The 18,342-nt window shown below is 56.2% G+C and overlaps 1 protein-coding gene across 1 annotated transcript; it reads right to left on the reverse strand.

The window, feature by feature from the left end:
- Window positions 1-3,613: 3,613 nt before the first annotated feature.
- Window positions 3,614-11,977, reverse strand: KRT71 (keratin 71). The gene is made up of 9 exons (XM_012763101.2): window positions 11,546-11,977; window positions 8,997-9,211; window positions 8,271-8,331; window positions 7,666-7,761; window positions 7,145-7,309; window positions 6,845-6,970; window positions 5,284-5,504; window positions 4,592-4,626; window positions 3,614-3,825 (listed from the first exon to the last, which is right to left on the reverse strand). Exons 1-9 carry the CDS (start codon window positions 11,975-11,977, stop codon window positions 3,614-3,616), a joined length of 1,563 nt encoding a protein of 520 aa, XP_012618555.1.
- Between the last annotated feature and the right edge of the window lie 6,365 nt (window positions 11,978-18,342).

An 18,342-nucleotide genomic window follows, 5' to 3' on the forward strand; every position in this document is an offset into this window, starting at 1 on the left:
CCACTTGGCTGGATTCCAAGACCATCAGAGATCTATTCAAACTGGAAAAAATCAGAACCAGTGGGTTCCCAGAAGACGAATATTTCCTGCTTGTTATAAATGGAGCTAACCCTTATATAAGCAGAGCTCCCAAGATACCTGTTTTAGGGCCTGTCCTTCACTTCTGGGTCATTGGTGGATTCTCCACCTTCCACCAGCACCCGCCACGGGCCCGGACTGTGTTCTAGGCAGGAACCTGGGCTTGAGCTGGGAAGGCCACGGCTGAGTGAGGGGATGTCAGAGAACAGGCCCGGGGCAGGCAGCCAGCCTGGGCCAGCCTGAGGGCTGGGACAGCCAGCAGAGCCAGTCCCCACTGGGGGCAGCGTGGCAAGCTGTCGGGAGAGGGCCCGTGTCGTGGGAGGTGGAAGGCAGACACGAGGCAGAACTTCTCCAAGGCCAGAAGTGAGACGTGAGGACTCAGAGTCTCCTAAGGGAAGAGGAGGTGCCTCTCAGGGGTGTTTGCAGTGGTGACGGCTGTGCTTAGCTGCTAGAATGCCACCATGCCGATGTCTGAAGGAAGACGGTTCCAGAAGAGCCCACTCACGGGCGTGCCTGGTGCCATCTCCTTCCTGCTTCTCTGGACCCTTCTTGCTGGTCTTAGGTTTCATTTTGGTGCTTCTGGTCCCAGAGCTCAGGGCAAACTGCTCACTCAGTCTGCCTGGGTCCTTCTCCCTCCTCACCCCTACCCACCCAGCAGCCCACCTCCTCCCCCTCCTCCCACCTTCCCCGTCAACCCCTGCTGGCCCTGGGCTCCACACCACCTCACTGCCCCAGCCACCTCAGGGGAAGCGAGTGGAGCTGGGGCCTCGGCACTGCCCGATCCCCACCATCGAGGGGCTTGGTCTCTGTGGCATGGAGTGATGGTGAGCCACAGCCTCAGCAGACAGCCTGCAGTGGGGGAACCCAGACAAAGGGGACCCAACCCAGTGCCTGGGACCTGGAGACATTGGGCTTCAGCTGATGAAACAGGACAGAAGTTCCATGGAAAATGGGCAGGGAGCCTGCAGGGTGTCAGGGCAGGGGGAAGGTGTGGCTGCTGGGTGGGCAGAGGTGACAGCTCCCATCATGGGAGGCAGGGTGCGGGTGTGGAAAGAGTGTGGGCTTTGGAGAGACCGACCTCACTGAATCCTGGCTCTGCAGCCCTGGATTTAGTGCGTCTGTGCCTTGGGAACAATAACACCCACCTTGGAGAGATGACGCGGGTGCCGTGCCCAGACCCAAAGCCTGGCCCATAGTGGGTGCTCCGTAAACACCTGTCTCCCTTCCCCTGCCGGGTGCTCTGGGCCTGGAATGCGGCACAGGCTGTGGGGATGCGGCTCCACAGACAAAGGGGCTGAGCCATGGTCAAGGCAGGAGGCCCTCAGACACCCAGAGGGACCCCAGGTGCCAGGTGGGACCGTTCTGCTCTCCTTGTCCCCAGAGGTGTCCTGTGGGTGTCCACCTCTGTGTCTATAGCCAGATGGACCCACTGCGGCCCAGAGTCATCCCCAGCTGGGCTGCGATGTCTGACGGGGCCCTCTGCAGGGTGCCCTCCAGCCAGGTGTCCCAAGGGCAGGTTCCCGTCAGTACCCACAGTGACAGCCTGGAGTCAGAGCCCTGCAGGGATGGGAGGGAGTCAACCAGCTGATGCAGAGTGCACGCAGTGTGCCAGGCACACGCTGGGGATGCCAAGCTGAAGGCTGTCCTCCTCTGGTCACCTTGCCTTGTCAACCAAGGGGGCAAACTTGTGGCTGAGTCTTGATCTGCTCACGCCCACCTGCTAGATGGTGGTGCTGACAAGCTGAGGGCAGCCAGGAGGCTCTGGCTGGTGGCTACCTCTGGGCAGGGGGCTTTCCAGCCTGGCTCCGTGGTCTTGCCCTAAGCCCCAGCCACTATCCTGAATGTTCTAGCCACCAGCCCAACCCATCCATCCCTTCCTCCAAACCCTCCATCTCCCTCTGCCTCCGCACTTCCTCTTCTTGCCCCAAACCCTCCTCGCCAGCTCTCTAGCCCCACCTCAACCTCAGGTTCCTCCCCCAAATCACCCCCCCCCAATTCCTCTATGAAACTGAAACCCTCTTCCTTCTCCACAAACAGCACCATTAGCATGGTTATCCTGCGAACAGATCCGTGCCCACCACCTATAGTGACATTGGCCTCCCATCTACCCACAATGCCCTGTCTCTCCTCTAACCCACCCCCCACCCCCTGGCTGCAGACAAAGAGCTGGCCTGGGAAGTCTGTCTGTCCACCCTCTTAACACCCCTCCTCACCTAGGCAGGACTGGCCATTGCCACAGTGTCTCTGTGGGATGGGTGGGGCATGTCTTGGGGGGTGCCAACTGCACAGTCACTGAAATTCACAGCCTGCCCCCACCCATGGTGGCCCCCAGCTCAATCCACCCACTCCTGCCCCAGCCTTCAAGGACGTGTTACTCATCTTTCCATCAGAGAGGTCCAGAATGTGGGACCCTCACCAGCTCTGCCCACTCCTGGCTGACCCCCTAAGAGGCCAGACCTCTGAGCCATGAGGACAGGGCTGGACAAATGCAGATACTTGTGCACCCAGCCTCCAATTTCCCACTAGGAAAGTCCAGTCTCAGAAAGAGGCAGGTCCCTGCCAGGAACATGACTGTTTCTATCATTGGACACAGTTCATCCTTCTGTTGAAGCCACCTGCCAGGGGCATGCCCAGCCTCTCTATGTGTCCTTTCCTCTCTCCCCACCCCTCCTCCTCCCTCCTCCTCCTCCTAGGCTCCACTCCACACTCCATCTCCCTGCAGTCTCCCACCCAGCTGCCTCATGTGCACTGGGAGTTTGCTCTTCTGCTCTACAGAGAAATTTAACATGGAAATACGGGCCTCATGGGTGATGCACAGGGGCGTACTTCTATGTGTCTGTGCTGCGGGTGTTCATGTGTGTCTGTGTGTGTCTGTATGTGTGCTGCACACTCACGCATCTGGATCAAGGTACATGTGCACATGTGGACAACTCAGAGACCAGGCCATCAGATCGTGCTGTTTATTGAGGATGCAACAGGAAGGGCCTTGAAGAACAAGGGAAAAGTGAGTGGTACCTCTCCTCTGCTTGTGGGTGCAGGGGAGTGAAGAGAGAGATCTTGACTTGTGCTTGGTCCCACTCAGAAGGAGCTGCAAGACTAAGCCAGGGTAGGATGGGGAGACGGCCATGCTGGGTTGTTTGTCCTTCAGTCCTCCTTTGCTTTATGAAGAGCCAGCTCCTGGCACAGGCAGGCACTGAGACAAAGGCCTTGGGAGCCAGGCAGAGTAGTTAGCACTGAGCCAGAGGCCAGGCAGAGGAAGGAGGCTGGGAGCCAGGAACACGGCTGGTGGTATGGCTGGGACCATCGCCAAGGAGTGACTGCCCCAAGTGTACAGGGATTAATTTCACCAAGCTTAGATGTCAGGCCTGTCCAGGCTCAGGAAGACACAGGCTAGGAGAGTGGGTGGCCAAGGCCAGTGCAGGGGTACAGGAGTGGGACCAGCAGGGTGGAGGTGGAGCTGACAGTGAGCTAGGAGCAGGGAACAGAGTGAGAGTCAGAGCTGGGGCACAGGGGGAGGACAATGGGGCAGCCCTCTCTACCGATTGGCTTTCTTAGATGGGGTGCTCAGGCTGGAGCCCTTCCCCACGGTATCCTTGTAGTCGCTGGCACTGCCCCGGCTCCTGCTATCCCCACCACGGACACTGCACACTCCAGAGATGCAGCTGCTGCTGTTGGCCACATAGCCACCGCTGACCGTGCTGGGCCGGAAGCCGTAGCCACTGCTGCCGCTGGTGCTGCTGATGATGGCTGCAGAGGGGGTGCCAGGTCAATACCCACCAGAAAGAGCTGGGGAAGGCCCCCTCTCCCAGGGCAGATGGGGCTCTTCTTGGAGCAATGGAGTGGGTGGGGGCCCCGGTCACAGCTGCTCCCTCCCCTGGAGATCATCTCCTGTGTCCTGTCCTTGGCTTGCTCAGCTTGTACCCAGTCTGGCTGAGTCTCACCCTATTAAGGCTCAGAGGCATCTCCTTGGTCCAGGTACCTATGCACCCACCTGTTCTCTTGGACACCACCCACGGCCCCTTCTATTGGCCTCTTTGCTACACTTCTCAGCCTCTAACCTCTCCCTCCCACTAGCTGTCCCACAAATGGCATCTTCCCAAAGTTCTGGTTTAACTCTTTTAGTCTTGCTGAGAAACACAGAGATCCAATACTGCAAGCCTGACTTCTAAATTCCCAGCCTGGTCTGATGGCAACTTGCAACCCTGGCTCCCTGAGCCTCATACAGGCATCGTGTTCCAGCAACAGGACCTTTGTTTCCCTATTCCCATGGCAATAGCTTTTCCTAGCTGCCACGTCCTGGGAACAGAGACACAGGGATAAGGAGGAAGGAGTCCTGGGCTAGGAGTCAGGAGACCTCCTTTCTGGTCATGGCTGTGTGGTCTGGCTTTGTGATCTCAGACACAGCTTTTCCCTCTCTGGTGCTTAGATTCCTTGTCCACACACACAGGGTGTGACTAAGGTCCTTCCCAGCCCGCAGATTCTACAGTGCTAGGTCAAATTGACAAGTACTTACAGATGCTGACAGGGGAGGGGAATTCTCCTGACATCCTGTTAAGAGGAACAAAGTAAGAGAGAGCCATCAGCCAGCCACCACCTCTTCAAGCCACTGTCCCCACTGGCCTGATGCTAGTGTCTGAATCCAGCGGGCACCTGGCAATTTCAGGGTTTCTTGGATGTAAATAGAGCCTGAGAAGCTTTGGGGACCCCCTGAATCTTTGGGGTAACAAGGCAACAACCCTATCAAACAATAGTTTGCAAGAGGGGCACATGTGGGGCCAGTGTACCCACCTCCCAGGTGTCAGGCCCACGCACCTCCTTCCCTTGCCCTAGAGCACTGGGTATCCCAGCCCCTGACAGGCCCATCTGCTCCCAGACAGGCCAGGAGGAGGGAACAAGGAAGCCGAATAGAGTAATGGGGTTTGGGGGAGCAGACAGTGGGAGGTTTCTAGTAAGTTCAGGAAGGATGAGCTGATCCACACGGCACACCCCGTAGCACAGTGCCCGCCGTGCAGCAAGCACGCACGGTATGCAACGGGCAGATACTCACATCCACTCATGGGTACTATCACTCAGTGCTACCATTATTTCTATCATCGCCACCCATCACGCCCCAAGAACGCATCTCTTCTGGATTAGGATGTGTTGGGTCTTCTCCTTTGGTTCTTTCTAAACCCTCGGGCCTCCCACGGAGCACGCCCTGCCCACCTGCACTCCTCGCCCTCCAGCAGCTTCCTGTAGGTGGCGATCTCCATGTCCAGGGCCAGCTTCAGGCTCATGAGCTCCTGGTACTCTCGAAGCATCCGCGCCAGCTCCTCCTTGGCCTGGTGCAGGGCGGCCTCCAGCTCGTCCAGCTTGGCACGGGCGTCCTTCAGGGCGTTGTCCCCCCGCTGCTCGGCATCGGCGATGGCCGTCTCCAGGTTGGACGCCTAAACAAGAAATTGGGAAGGGCAGAAAACTGGAAGGGGCCGCCAGAGTCATCCACATCCCAATCCCTTCTGGTTCGTAGAGCCGGGCAGACCCCCTGCCTCCGCCCGCACAAGGCCACGCTTCTCCTGCAGTCAGAGCCCTTCCGGGCTGGTAAGTCCCCTCCTGGCTCTAGCTCCGCTCTCCTGTGTTTAGACGTGTAGGGGATGCGAGCCACGCAGCCCTGCCCTCCTGAGACGACGCAACTGAGCCCCACTTCAGTGCAGGACAAAGAAATTACCCAGCCACACTGCGCTGAGGGCACAAAAGGAACGGGGGAAGATTGGCTTTCTGCTCTCGAGTTGGTTACGGCCTAGGAGGAGAGACCGTTGGAATGTGGTGTGACAGGTGTGGTGACAGTGGCTGCACAGGTGCATGGGACCACAGGGAAGAGGTTCCCAGGAGCAACTATTATTCACCGAGGCTCACTGTACCCAGCCCAACACTCAGCACTGTGCCTACTGTGTACGCACCTGGGCTCATTCCGTCCTCACACCTGTGAAGTGAGCACAGGTAGCTTGTCTGAGGTCACAGTGCTACTCAGTGTTAGAGCCCCCAGGAGACAGGAGAGAGTACTGGACTAGGAGTCAGGAGAACTTGGTTCAGATCACAACTCTGCCACTTACCAGCTGTCTTCCCTGAGCCTCAGTTTCTTCATCTGCAATAATGGGGATGGCAACCATTACCTCTCAGGAGCTTTGTGAGGATTGTATATGGCAGGCGCTGCTGCTATTGTTATGATATAAGCACCTCTCGTGTTCCCACCTACTGAAGCCAGGCTGTGCCCTATGTTCCTGGGAGCAACCCCTAGTGAGTCCTTAATACGGCACTGTAACGAGGACCATCTCTCCTTCTTAATCCTCAGCTCACCAAATGTGTACTCAGCTGCAGCTCTGCACCAGACACTGCGAGACGCCGGGGAAACAACAGGCCGCAAAGCAGCCTGCTCCCTGCCTCCTTCCAGTCTGATGGGAGTGGGGGTGGCAAGCGTTGGACAATCACAGAAAGTGTGACAAGGACAGAGAAGCACAGGTGGCAAGAGGACATAGAGCCAGGGAAAGGGCCTAGCCCAATGCTGAGGAGGCGTCCTGGGGAGGGGGCTTCAAGGCAGAGGTCCCTGGAGTGAGTAGGGGATGAGGTGCCCCAGAGACATCCTGCTCCAGGTGTCAGAGGCAGTGACCTCACTGGCCACCTCTCTCCTCCCAGGCAGAGGTTTGGGAGGCCAGTGTCCTCAGCAACTCATCTCCCCTCTGCTCGTGCTCACCTGTGCTCGGCCATCGGCCGCAGCCCGAGGTGCTCTTACCTGCTTCTTCACATTCTCAATCTCTGAGCGGATTCTCTGGATGAGCCGGGTGAGCTCTGAGATTTCGTTCTTGGTGTTTTTGAGGTCATCCCCATGTCGGCCAGCGGCCAGCTGCAGCTCCTGGAACTAGGGAGCACAGAGCACAGAGCCATGAATGAGTGTGTCATGGGAGTACACGCTATCTCGGGGTCAGGGCACAATGGACATGTGCCCAGACACTGCCTCTGTTCCGTGCACAGGCAGGCCCGGCCTGGTGCCTGCTGGCGTCACCCTCCCCCAACTGGCCCCAGCCCGGCTCACCTTGGTGTGGTACAGCGCCTCGGCCTCGGCCTTGCTCTTCAGGGCGATGTCCTCATAGTGGGCTCGGACCTCGTCGATGACGCTGTCCAGGTCCAGGTTGCGGTTGTTGTCCATGGACAGGATGACAGACATGTCACTGATGTGGGACTGGATCTGAGCAATCTCCTGCAGGAGAAATGGGCATGGTCTCTCGGCTTGACCACTGTTGGAGGCCAATAACCTCCCCCACACAAGGTGACCAAATTCTGGTAATGCCAACTTCAGGGCCTAGAACCCAAGGCTGTGCCTTCCTGGGCAAAGCAAGTTCCCTGCGGGGCCCCTGCCAGATTCCCACCGCCGTGGAGCGCGGGCCTGGCGCACTCCCTCCCACTCAGAGGCGCAGACTAAGGAGCCTCTCGAGCTCAAGTGGGAGATGCATGGCTGACCAGGGGTCCCCGGGGGCTGGGTTCCCTGTGGCTCTCCTGGCCCCTAGAATAGAGTTTCACCCACTGGAGAAGAACAGAGTAGGGACACAGACTTACGGCTTCAAAGAGACACCTGAGGAACTTGATCTCATTATCCATGGAGTCCACCTTGGCCTGCAGCTCCACCTTATTGGCATAAGCCGCATCCACATCCTGAAAGATGCCCAGCGAGCCCGGTCACTGCCGGTGCAAACAGGAGGGCAGCATCCACCCCGGCCTGGGTGCCCTTTCCCCAGAGGCACGGTCACCCTCTTCTCTCTGTGTGGCTCACGGAGGAGCAAAAGGCCCATCCCCACCCCATTCTGAGAATCTGCTCCTTTGGCAGGAGTGGGGTGCGCCTCTAAGGAGGGCACCCCAGACAGGCTGCTGTCAGGAACTTCCCTGTGATGCCCGAGCAGGGCCTCAGCCCCTTCATGTCATCCTCTGTAATTCTTCTCTGGGGACAAGCCATGCCCACATCAAATACTCAGGAGGGCGTCCTCTCGCCAGCATCCTCCCTGCCTTCTCGTTCCTTTTTCTGGAGAGTGTTTCCTCGTGGCTTTTCTCTGCCATCACCCACTGTCTCTGAACCAGTCCACGCTGGGGTGGGTAGCAGAGCGCACCAGCAGGCTGGGCTCCGGGCCCCAGCCCAGCCCCAGGACTCCGGCCCTGCCTCTCCTCACCTTCTTGAGCAGCACAAACTCATTCTCCGCAGCCGTCCGCTTGTTGATTTCGTCCTCAAACCTGCGGAAACCCAGGGCGTGCCGGTTAGCACATCTCACCGAGAGCCTTGTCCGCCAGGGAAGACCCTGAGCAAGGAGCAGCATGCCAGTGAGAGGACACAGGTGCTGGGGGTGCAGGGTACTGGGTCGGGGGAGAGCCAGGCAAGGAAGGCTCCCTGGAGGAGGGGACCACCAAGTCTGGAAGAAGGAGATTGCTGTAGACCCAGCTTGGAAAATGAGGAAGGAACACATGGAGCAAATGCTGCGTGGAAACTGTAGAGGAAGCAAGAGGGAGCTGCTCCCCCAAGCTTGAATAAAGCCTTGCACATGACAAAGTGCTCCTACATGCATGTCCTCGGTTACCCTCCCAACAGTCTGGGACGTAGATGTCCTGAACCCAAGGACACAGAAGCTCTGGGAGAATGAGTTGTTTACCTAAGGTTTCCCTCACCCCAGAGCCACAGATCACCCTCTGATCACTGCCCAGGTGACTGGACATTTGTCCTAAGTGCCAGGCAAGAGGCAGAAGGAGCAGGGAGCAAGTTCCAGAGTTTTGTTGGGGTAATTCTACTTGGTATGACTGGGAATACTGTCCCCACCTCCAAACAATGTAAGCTGGGGTAAATGGCCAGCATCCCTTAGGGACAGGGGCAGCTGTCCAGTGACAGGGCATCCCCTCCCACTCACCTCTTCTTGTAGTCCTCCACCACGTCCCGCACGTTCCTCAGCTCCGAGTCCAGCCTCACTCTGTCCCCTGAAAGCGTCTCCAGCTGCTTGCGCAGGTTGCTGATGTAGCCCTCGAGGATGGGCTCCAGGTTGTTCTTGCAGTTGTTCAGGTCCAGCTGCTGCAGCAGCTCCCACTTGGTCTCCAGCACCTGGTTCTGCTGCTCCAGGAACCGCACCTGGAACCCAAAGCCCAGAACTGTTGGGCACCCACACCTGCCTCTCACAGGGCACTGTGCAAAGTACTCTACATGCATATTCTCCTTTATCCATCACTACGGCTGCATGGGGTGGGGGAATCATAACCTTGTGCAGTGGACAGAAAACTGAGGCACAGAGAAGCTTAGCCTCCTTCCAAGGTACAACAGTTTAGTAAGTGCTGGAGCCCAGAATGGAACCAGACGTGTGGCTCTGTAACCCATGCATCCAGCCACCCAGAGCCCACCATGGCCACAGCTCAGGGCAGGGGCATGCCTGAAAATACCAGCACAGAAGCCAGGTTGGGTCCATCTTTGTGGAAAGGTTGACCATTCTGAAGATGGAAGTCTGCTCTTCATATCATGACATGTCAATGTCATGCCAATGTCAAGCTTCACGAGGCTTGGGCCAAGGGCTCCCAGGCATTTCAAGTTCCTGCATCAGGACCCGACTCTATCTTTGCCTACAGCCTCTCCCCTCTCCCCTCAGTCCTCTCCCCAGAACCGTGTTCCCTAGAGCAAGCATGGCACACGGAACAAGGAGCAAGGTGGATAGGTGGAAATCTCCCTCCCACGTGGCCCCTCGTTGGGCCAGGAAACTGACCAGAGGGAGGTGGTCTGCATGCACCTGTCTCGGAAACACAGGACATGGGAAAACTGTGATTCAGTGTGTGAGGTAGAATTATCTACCAGTTTGTCCCTAGCTGATCATCCCACATCTGGTTTGGTTTAACCAATCCTGAATTTTTCACATATATCCATGAGGCTGAGCAGAAACCACAGAATAGACCCTACGTCTGAGATACCACAAGACACATCTGCACGCCTGGACACATCTGTATTGTGGGTAGGACTTACCCACCTTCTCTGGCTGCCTGTGGTAAGGGACTGTACCCCTCCAGAGACTAAAATTGTCGGAAAACTGTCCTGGCCTTTGAGTCTCCTTGCCCCTCCCTCCGGGCCGATCACCTTTGTGAACAAGATGTGATTGTCTTTGCATTCATCTTTCTTCCATGTCTCCGGACTGTACCCTGCACAGGGTTTGACCAGCCCAGCCAAGGGTCCGTCCACTCCATTCCCCAGACCCCAATCCTCAGACTACTGTGATCTTCCAGATGTGAAAAGGCTTAGAAGGGTAAGCAGCTGCAGGGCCAGCCCTGGCCCTAGAGGCTGAGCCCTAACAGTAGGGATTCCTCCAAGCAGGAGGTCCAGAGCTGCAGGGGCAGGCTCTGCTCTGATGGCCACGTGACCGTTTCAGCCATAGGCTCTGTCCTGGGTTGACCTGTCCTTGGTGCCCGACTGCCATGGCACCAACATACCCTCTTGTCTTCCTCTGCGTGGTGGAGGCTGGCGGCTGAGGGTCCAGCCTCGTCTCCCCCTCTCCCAAATGGCCTTGGGCACAGCACTTATTCCATGCCTTTGCTGACTCATAAAATAGGGGTAATCACTTCTTATCTACAAGTCACTATCTGGGCTGGATCGTCTCTAGGTCTCTAGAGACCTTTGATTCCTCTCCTCAGCAGAGATAAGAACTAAGAGTAATGACAGCCACCATTTCTGGAGTACTTAGTATGTGCCAAGCCTGCGACAAGATCTTCAAACGCATTTTCTCTGACAAATCTAACAACAACCCAAGGGTAGGTTATTATCTCCCTGTCAGAGATGAGGAAATGGAGGCACAGTCAGCACAATTAACTTTCCCAAAGCCACACAGCTGTCAGTGAAGACTCCAGAGCACAATAGAGACCTCTTCCCCTCTGCCCTGTTCTGCTTCTCACCAAAGTTACCAAAGTCCTCAGCTGCCTGAGACAAATGCCTGTGGCAGAGACATTGAGAATCCAAAGGGCTTGAGGTGACCACACACGGATGCTCCCTGATGCTGAGCACACACTCGATCCATCCATCATGTGACAAGTGGACAAGATCAGCATGCTGCAGGAAGGGGACAGGCTTCCTGGTCACTCTAGGGCAGATTCTCCCTCACAGGCCTTTTCTGCATATAGGTCGAGTGGCCCTTAGACTTAGCAATGGCACCAAGCTGGCCTTCGAGAGTAAAGACCAGGTCTCTTCCCCTTGAACCTCCTGCTGGTACCCATGTTAAGCCTCTACCAGTAGAAACTGACCTATCTCTGTTTTCTGTACAAGACAACACAGAGAATCTTGCACAAATTACCCTGATGATGGAATATACCTGCCTTGTCCACAGTAAGTGCCTCTGCATGTCTAACCTCAATCCCTCCTGCTGTAACAAAATCTCATGTTCCAAGAAGAGAAGAGAAGGGCTGTCGCAGGTTCCCCAGGTCCTAGCAGACCCACCTTGTCGATGAAGGAAGCAAACTTGTTGTTCAGAGCCTTGATCTGCTCCCGCTCCTGGGCGCGCACTTTCTGGATCTCGGGGTCCAGCTCCACGTTGAGGGGGGCCAGGAGGCTCTCATTGACGGTGACTTGGTGGATGCCTCCAGGTGGGCACACAGTGGAGCACACAGGCCCTACAGCCACACTGCCAAACATGCTGCCAGCAAAGCCACTGGCCCGGCCTCGGCCAAACCCATAACCTCCATTCTTCCCGCTGCCACTGGCCACATTGAAGGAGATGTTCTTGGTGCCCCCCAGGCTGAAGAGGCTCCGGCTGCTGAAGCCCCCTTTGCCCCCGGCCCGGTAGGAGGACGAGCTGCCCCCTGAGAGCACTGCCGAGTAGCCACTGAAGCCCCCCTTGGTGGCAGCTCCCGACTTGAATTGGCGGCTCATGTTGCCAGTGGAGATGGAGCTCAGCTGCAGGAGGGAGGAAGGCAAATCCACAACACTTTGCTGGTTGCAGTGAGGACTGACAGGTGCCTTTATATGCACTTGGCACTGGGGCTTGTGGATGGGCAGTCGAGCGCTTAATTCATGGGTTTGGCTTGCCTGGGAGCAAGAAGTCATTTTCTCTATGCTGAGCTAGAGATCAAGCCCTCCCCACCTCTGAAACAACATGAAACCTTCAAATTGCTGGGCTTGCAAGCCTTGCTCATGTAATTTGGGTCTTATCTAATTAACCTGATGTTATAGGGTAATTTGCCCCAGGCTCAGCCTCTCCAGGGGGATGTCACTGGCACTTCACCATCCCTATCCTTGTTAATCTTCTCTGGGTCATTGGCTTCCTCTTGAGGGGTCAGGGGGTAGAGATGGGATGGATGTCCCTGGAAAGGGCAGGCCACTGGTAGAGTGTCTGGGGTCTCCGACCCTAGCCCTGTCCTCCTCCTTCCTGAAAAGGGGCAGATCATTTAGGCAGTTACCCCTCCCCAGACCTCCTGGAGACATGACCCACAGAGGGTGACAGCTCTCTCCTAGGGTATTAGGGGATGGGTGACCCTCTCCCTGGCACAGAGGGACATGAATAGCCCAGGCCAAAGCCAAATATGGGCCCATGGCAGCCGGGTGCTCCTGCAAGTTGCCTAGGGAACTGGACGTCCACACCTCCCCTCACCCAAACACTCATAACGAGGCAGGCAGGGGGCTGTGTGAGGTGACAGGCCCCTCGAATGCCGAGGAGAACAAGGAAGAGGAAAGAAGGATGAGTCGGGGCAGGTGGCTGAAAAATCTGGGGCCTTAACTGGAAGGAGGCACCGAGAAGGCAGAGAGAGGATCGCCCCCAGCCTGGAGGTCCAAGAACAGATACCTGGGTGCCCATTCCATCATTTTTTCTCCTCCAATGCATATCCGCTGCTAAGACCAGGTGTCTCGACCTGCGGGACCTTTTGTTACTCGCGGGGGCGAGGGGGACTATGCTTGAAAGAGATGAGCAAGAGAAAGAAACGAGACTAAGCGAATGATTGTCAAGGTCTACTTTACTTAGATTTTTAGTAGGTTTTATAAGTATATAAAAACAAGGAAGTAGAAGCAAAAAAATAGAGTGTTGACGATGAGGCTTGGGTCTGGGTTAATCAGCCCCAATCAGCGTCTTATCAGTATTTTGTTTTTGACTGGTTACTCATTTTTAACCTGGCAGGTGGTCGGGAACAATTGCAGTCAGCATATCCTGGAGCATCCCGTGGTTAGCACGTCATGGACTGCATTTTTTTCGGAGCTATAGTTGGAATTTTCTAGGGCGAAGTCCGTGTGTAGGACGAGTCATAGGGGAGTTGAGGGTCTTTGAGGGTCTTTGCCTCTGACAACCAGGAGCCACTTGAGGACAGGAGTCAACTGTCTAGAGTTCAAATAAAGAAGCTGTTCTCAGCATGAGAATTAACTCCTACTGCATCTTTCCAGCCCCATCGAGCCAAGAGCAGGCTGGCTGGGGCAGGCTCAGCCCAGAAAGACCCCAGTAAGGTGACACAGTGAGCATGATGCCCTCCACTCCAAACAGTCCTGTCGCCTGCTCCACAGATTCTGCCTGCTGTCCCTGTGGCATGGGCCACCAGCTCCCGTGGTCCCCTCCTGTGATTGCCATGGCCACTGGGGCCCTACTCAGCCCACGGCTGTCTCTGCACCTGGAGATTTCCCGCGCCCAGAACTCGCTGGTGGGGCCTGTGGGTGAGCTGTGGCCGTGGGCTGGGTGGGCACAGGAGGGAGGAGGGTCTGGAGACAGGCAGGTTTGAGGCTCCCTCCCATGTCATTTAGGGGGTCCATTCCCTCCCCCTCTGCTGCATTCCTTGCGCCCTTCCCCTGCCATTTTGTCTTCCTCATTCTTACTGAAACCACCAGGATTTCTCTCCCTCCCTTCCCTCTCTCCGCCTTTCTCTCCATCCCTCCTCATTCCCTCCTCTCCACTTTCCCTCTCTCCTTCTCTCTCTCCCTTCCGCCACCTCATGTGCTGTCACTCCTCCATCCTGCCTTCCTCCAGGAAGTCTTCCTGGACCAGCACAAGCCAGGCCTGGGCTCTCCTCACCTCCCTCAGGCCTGGGCATGTCCTTGGCGTGCACTGGAGGGGCAGTGTCTCTGTGGGCAGCTCCTACGAGGCTCTCCTGAAGAACACATCATGTGTCATCTTAGTTTTCCTTTGTAAGGAAGGTAGAGGCTTCTCCAGATCAGAGACCACCTAGTGCTCTCGTCCCCCCTTCCTCCTTCCCTCTCCCCTTCAGTGAACCTCTCCTGAGTGCCAGCGCCATGCTCACTGCTGGGGAAACAGGAGTTTGTGGGGCGAGCCGAAGGCCGCTCAGAGCCCTGTGCAGTGGTCCTCTGTCGCAGGCTGTGCAGGCTGCGTGTTTCTCGACTGCATGGCAGTGCCCTGGCCCAGCCTGCACTGCACCTGCAGCTGCTGCCCTGACCCATCCCATGACCCTCTTCCTCCATGCTCCCTGCCTGGCGACGACATCTCACCACCAGCCTCGTCTTCAGCTACCCAGGAACCCCTTCTCTCCCATCTCTTCTGACGGAAATCCCTCAGGTCTTCTGAAATCCTGCTTAAAACCCTGGCCCTGCCCCCTCTCCTCTGCGCCCTAACTCCTCTGTCCCCTGGCGCCTGTGTGCAGGTGTCTGTGTTTCCTGGGGCCGGGGCCGGGGGAAGGGTCTCATGTCCCCAGTCAACCCCCCTCTGTGCCTTTCCTCAGAGCCCAGGGACCAGCCTCGGAACAGGGGGAGGGAATGGCCCCCAGGCCCCTCGCAGGTGCAGGAGGACCAATGAACAGCCCTTTGCTGGAAAAGCGACCAAACAGAGCAGGGCTGGTGCATCTTCTGGGAGCCTCTGGGCCTGCTTCCCCCCAGTGTGGCCCCAGGGCAGAGCCCAGGCTCCGGGGATCTGAGTTCCACTCACCACGCAGCAGTGTAGCTTCGCTCGACCTCTCTAAGCCCCAACTATAAATGGGATAATAAACTCCTCTTGAAGTAGTTGTGACGATTACACATGTTGCTCCACATAAAGGGTTCTGTAAGTGCCTGCTACATACTTGATGCTCAATAAACGCTATCGATGACCAAAAGCAGGGAGTAAAGCATTAACAGAATTTTGGAATCAGCCTGTCCTCTCCTGTCTCCATCCTCCCCCTTCTTCCCCTGCCCTGGGGCTTCCGGATCAGCACATTCCCGTAGAGCATCATCTGATGCTGGAGGACAGGAAAGGGTGCGGTTCCCACAGGCCCCAGGCTCAGAGTCTCCCCACTCGGACCATCCCTGCTATTGGAAAATCCACCATTAGAAATAATAATAATAGCCACCATCTGAAAAGTGCTTGCCAAGAACAAACTCAGTAGGAAGCACTTTACAAACATTATTTCACTTACAACTACTGATGTTGATCCATTTATCAAGTATCTATCGAGCCCCTACCGAGTGCTGAGAGGGCGATACAAAGTTTCCTGCCCTCAGCCAACTTAGTCTCTGGATCCCTCCCAGTGCAGGTGCCCTTGGGAGAAGCAGCTCATCAAGCTATTAGCAAGTCATTAACACCCTAGCGAGAATTAAGTAATCATATGCCAGCCATTAGGGATGAAACGCCCAGTGTTGTTGAGGAGGCCTAGGACAGAGGAAGGAGGAGGAGTCTTCTAGACCGCCCATAGGAGAGGTGGGCCCAGGTGGGGCTCCTGGGCTGCTTGGTTCTGCTGGAGGGAGATGGGGAGGGCCCGAGGAAAACTAGGACATGGCCACAGTTGACTGAGGTGACAACTCCCCCAGCCCCCACTCCCACTTTAATTGAGATCTGGGGAGATTGAGGGTTGGGAGGAGACAGAGCCCCTGCTGGGGAGGCAGGATGTGGGCACACCAGCTTTCCATGTGAGCTGGCTTCAGTCACCTGTGACTTGTCAGGGAGGAGGGTACTAGATTAGAGAATCGGACCCCCGTGTAACCAGGAATATCTGGCTTGGAGATTTGAGGAAAACTTAAATGGCTTGTTCGATTACACGTGTATAGCTCTTAGTCTTATAGCCAAAATGTGTTATGTGGTTTATATGAACAAGTTGTAGTTTGCCTTGTTTTTGTTCTATATCTGTGATGGTGGCCAGTGTGACACGTTTGTTTGTGATCCCAGGGCTCTGATTTGCGTATTCGCTCCCTGTCAGTGTTCTTGAGTCTGATGCGGCTGCCTCTGAGAGACGGCCTCAGAGGGGCAGGGCGAGAGCACTGGGCACAACACAAGAGGGTGGGTGCCAGGGAGAGGCACAGGGAATGCGCGAACAGACTGGGGACGCCAGGTCCGCAAGGGCTGCCTGGAGGAGGGGCCTTGGGCTCCAGCCTTGTAAGGGAAGCAGGCTTGGATGGACGAGCAGCAAAGAACGGAGAAAACTCAGGGTGGCAGGAGGCAGGTTGTTTGTGAGGAAAAGACCCGGCAGGCTGAAGCAATCAGGAGTGACTGGGTGGAGGGACACTAGATTCCAGGCTTTGCTTGTGACAGGGCAAGTGACAGGGAGCCACCGAGGATTGTTGAGCCAGGCAGACCCTAAGCCACATGTGTTTGAGGAAGCAGAATCGGGCTGCGTGTGGGTAGCGTTGGGGGTGGGGGCAGGCTGGCGGCACTGAGAGGGGCAGGTGGTTCTCTGAGCAAATAATTGTCTCCAAAATTAGAGAGGATGAGCTGGGCTGTTTGGATGACATCAGCCCAGGTCCTGCCAGCCCTCCTCAGCAGGTAAATCCCCAGAAGTCCCCCTCCTCGCACCCCATCTCCTCCTGGAGTTTTAGGTGGGCAGGGCACTCGGCACAAGCCAGCCGGATGGGGGCCGGCCCCGGGGGCCTGGCCACAGTTAGCCGCTCCTCTGGGGCAGGACCTGCTGCTCAGCAGGTTTGTTGCTGGCAAGGGGGAGGGCGAGCTCACCCCAGAGGAGCTGGGGTACAAAGGACAGGGAGGGCTGCCCTGCCAGGCACAGCTTCACTCCCATCCTGCCGTGTTGCTTCCAGGCAGCCCCTGTCCTCCTCATTGCCTCCTCTGAGCACTGCCCCAGCCCCGCCCCCCGCCTCTGGCACAGCGAGTGGACTGGAGACTCTGAGGATCCAGGTCCTGGTCCTGCCTCAGCCACTCATAAGCCGTGTGACCATGGGCAGGTCTCCTGCCTTCCTCTGTTTCCACATCTCTAAAAATGGGGATACTAGTGCCCACTTCACCTACTCCCTGAGATGGATGGGAGGCACCTTGTAAACAAGAATGACGACGATGCTGCTCACAGGTGGCTAACACCCACGCAGTGCTACCTGCCCGGCACTGCTCTGAGCACTTGACAGGTAGTAATTCATTTAATTCTCACAACAGCCCTATGAAGGAGGGGCTATTATTATCCCCACTGTACAGAGGAAGACACTGAGGCACAAGGAAGTTAAGCACTGTACTCAAGGTCACACAGCTAGTGAGTAGCCAAGCCAGGATTTGAACCAGGGTTCAAACCCAGACAGGCCGGCTGCGGTGTGTGCTCTCAGCCCCCACAGTGCCCTGGCTTGCTCGTGTGTGAATGTCTAGGGCAGGTGTCTGTCCTACTCTGGGTGTACATGCCCAACTCCAAACTTCGGCGAGCTCCGATTTGTATTCTCTTCTTCCTGGAAAACTGCGTTTATCACTTTCTATCCCAAATGGGCTGCCCATGCCCCCATTCTCCTAGGTATTCCCCACCCTCGAGAAGTCACCTGTCTTCTCTTGAGCCAGATACTCTGCTCCCACCGCTGCGGCCATAGCCCAGGCTGTCCCTACCATTTCTCCTCTGGGATTCTGGCAGCAGCCTCTGGGATGATCCTCCCTGCTCGCCCACAGTCTCCTCCAGCCTGTCCTGCCAGCCCCCACTTTCGAAGACCAGCACCTCACTTTATCTTTATCACAATATTTTATCTTCTTGTCACAGCCCTCCAGCCAGCCAGATGTGAGCCCTCACCTCTTTTCAGCATTCTCTGGTTGGTTAGTGACTGGGTACCAGCTGTTAAATATTTTTAGTATCTTCCATGGCCGTGAGCTGTGAGCCTATGAGCAGAGATACGGTTTCTCTGGCCTTTACTACACCCAAAAATTTTATCTTTTATTGGGGTGAGATTCAGAAACATAAAATTAACTATTTAAAGTGAACAATTCAGTGACATTTAGTAAATTCACAATGTTGTGCAACCATCACCTCTATCTGGTTCCATAACATTTTCATCACCCAGAAAGAAAACCTTGTATCAATTAGCAGTCACCTCCATTCCCCTTCCTCAACCCTGAAACCACCAATCTGTGTCTGTATGGA

The sequence above is a fragment of the Microcebus murinus genome, chromosome 10 (assembly GCF_040939455.1).
Source record: "Microcebus murinus isolate Inina chromosome 10, M.murinus_Inina_mat1.0, whole genome shotgun sequence".
Taxonomy (NCBI): Eukaryota; Metazoa; Chordata; class Mammalia; order Primates; family Cheirogaleidae; genus Microcebus; species Microcebus murinus.

Excerpts from the sequence above, each read along its gene's own strand:
- KRT71 (XM_012763101.2), bottom strand. The coding sequence starts at position 11,977 with ATGAGCCGCCAATTCAAGTCGGGAGCTGCCACCAAGGGGGGCTTCAGT. Across the intron at positions 8,332-8,996 it reads GTGGAGGACTACAAGAAGAG|GTTTGAGGACGAAATCAACA; the intron begins GTGAGTGGGAGG and ends GGGTTTCCGCAG. Across the intron at positions 4,627-5,283 it reads CTGGAGGGCGAGGAGTGCAG|GATGTCAGGAGAATTCCCCT; the intron begins GTGGGCAGGGCG and ends TCCTCTTAACAG.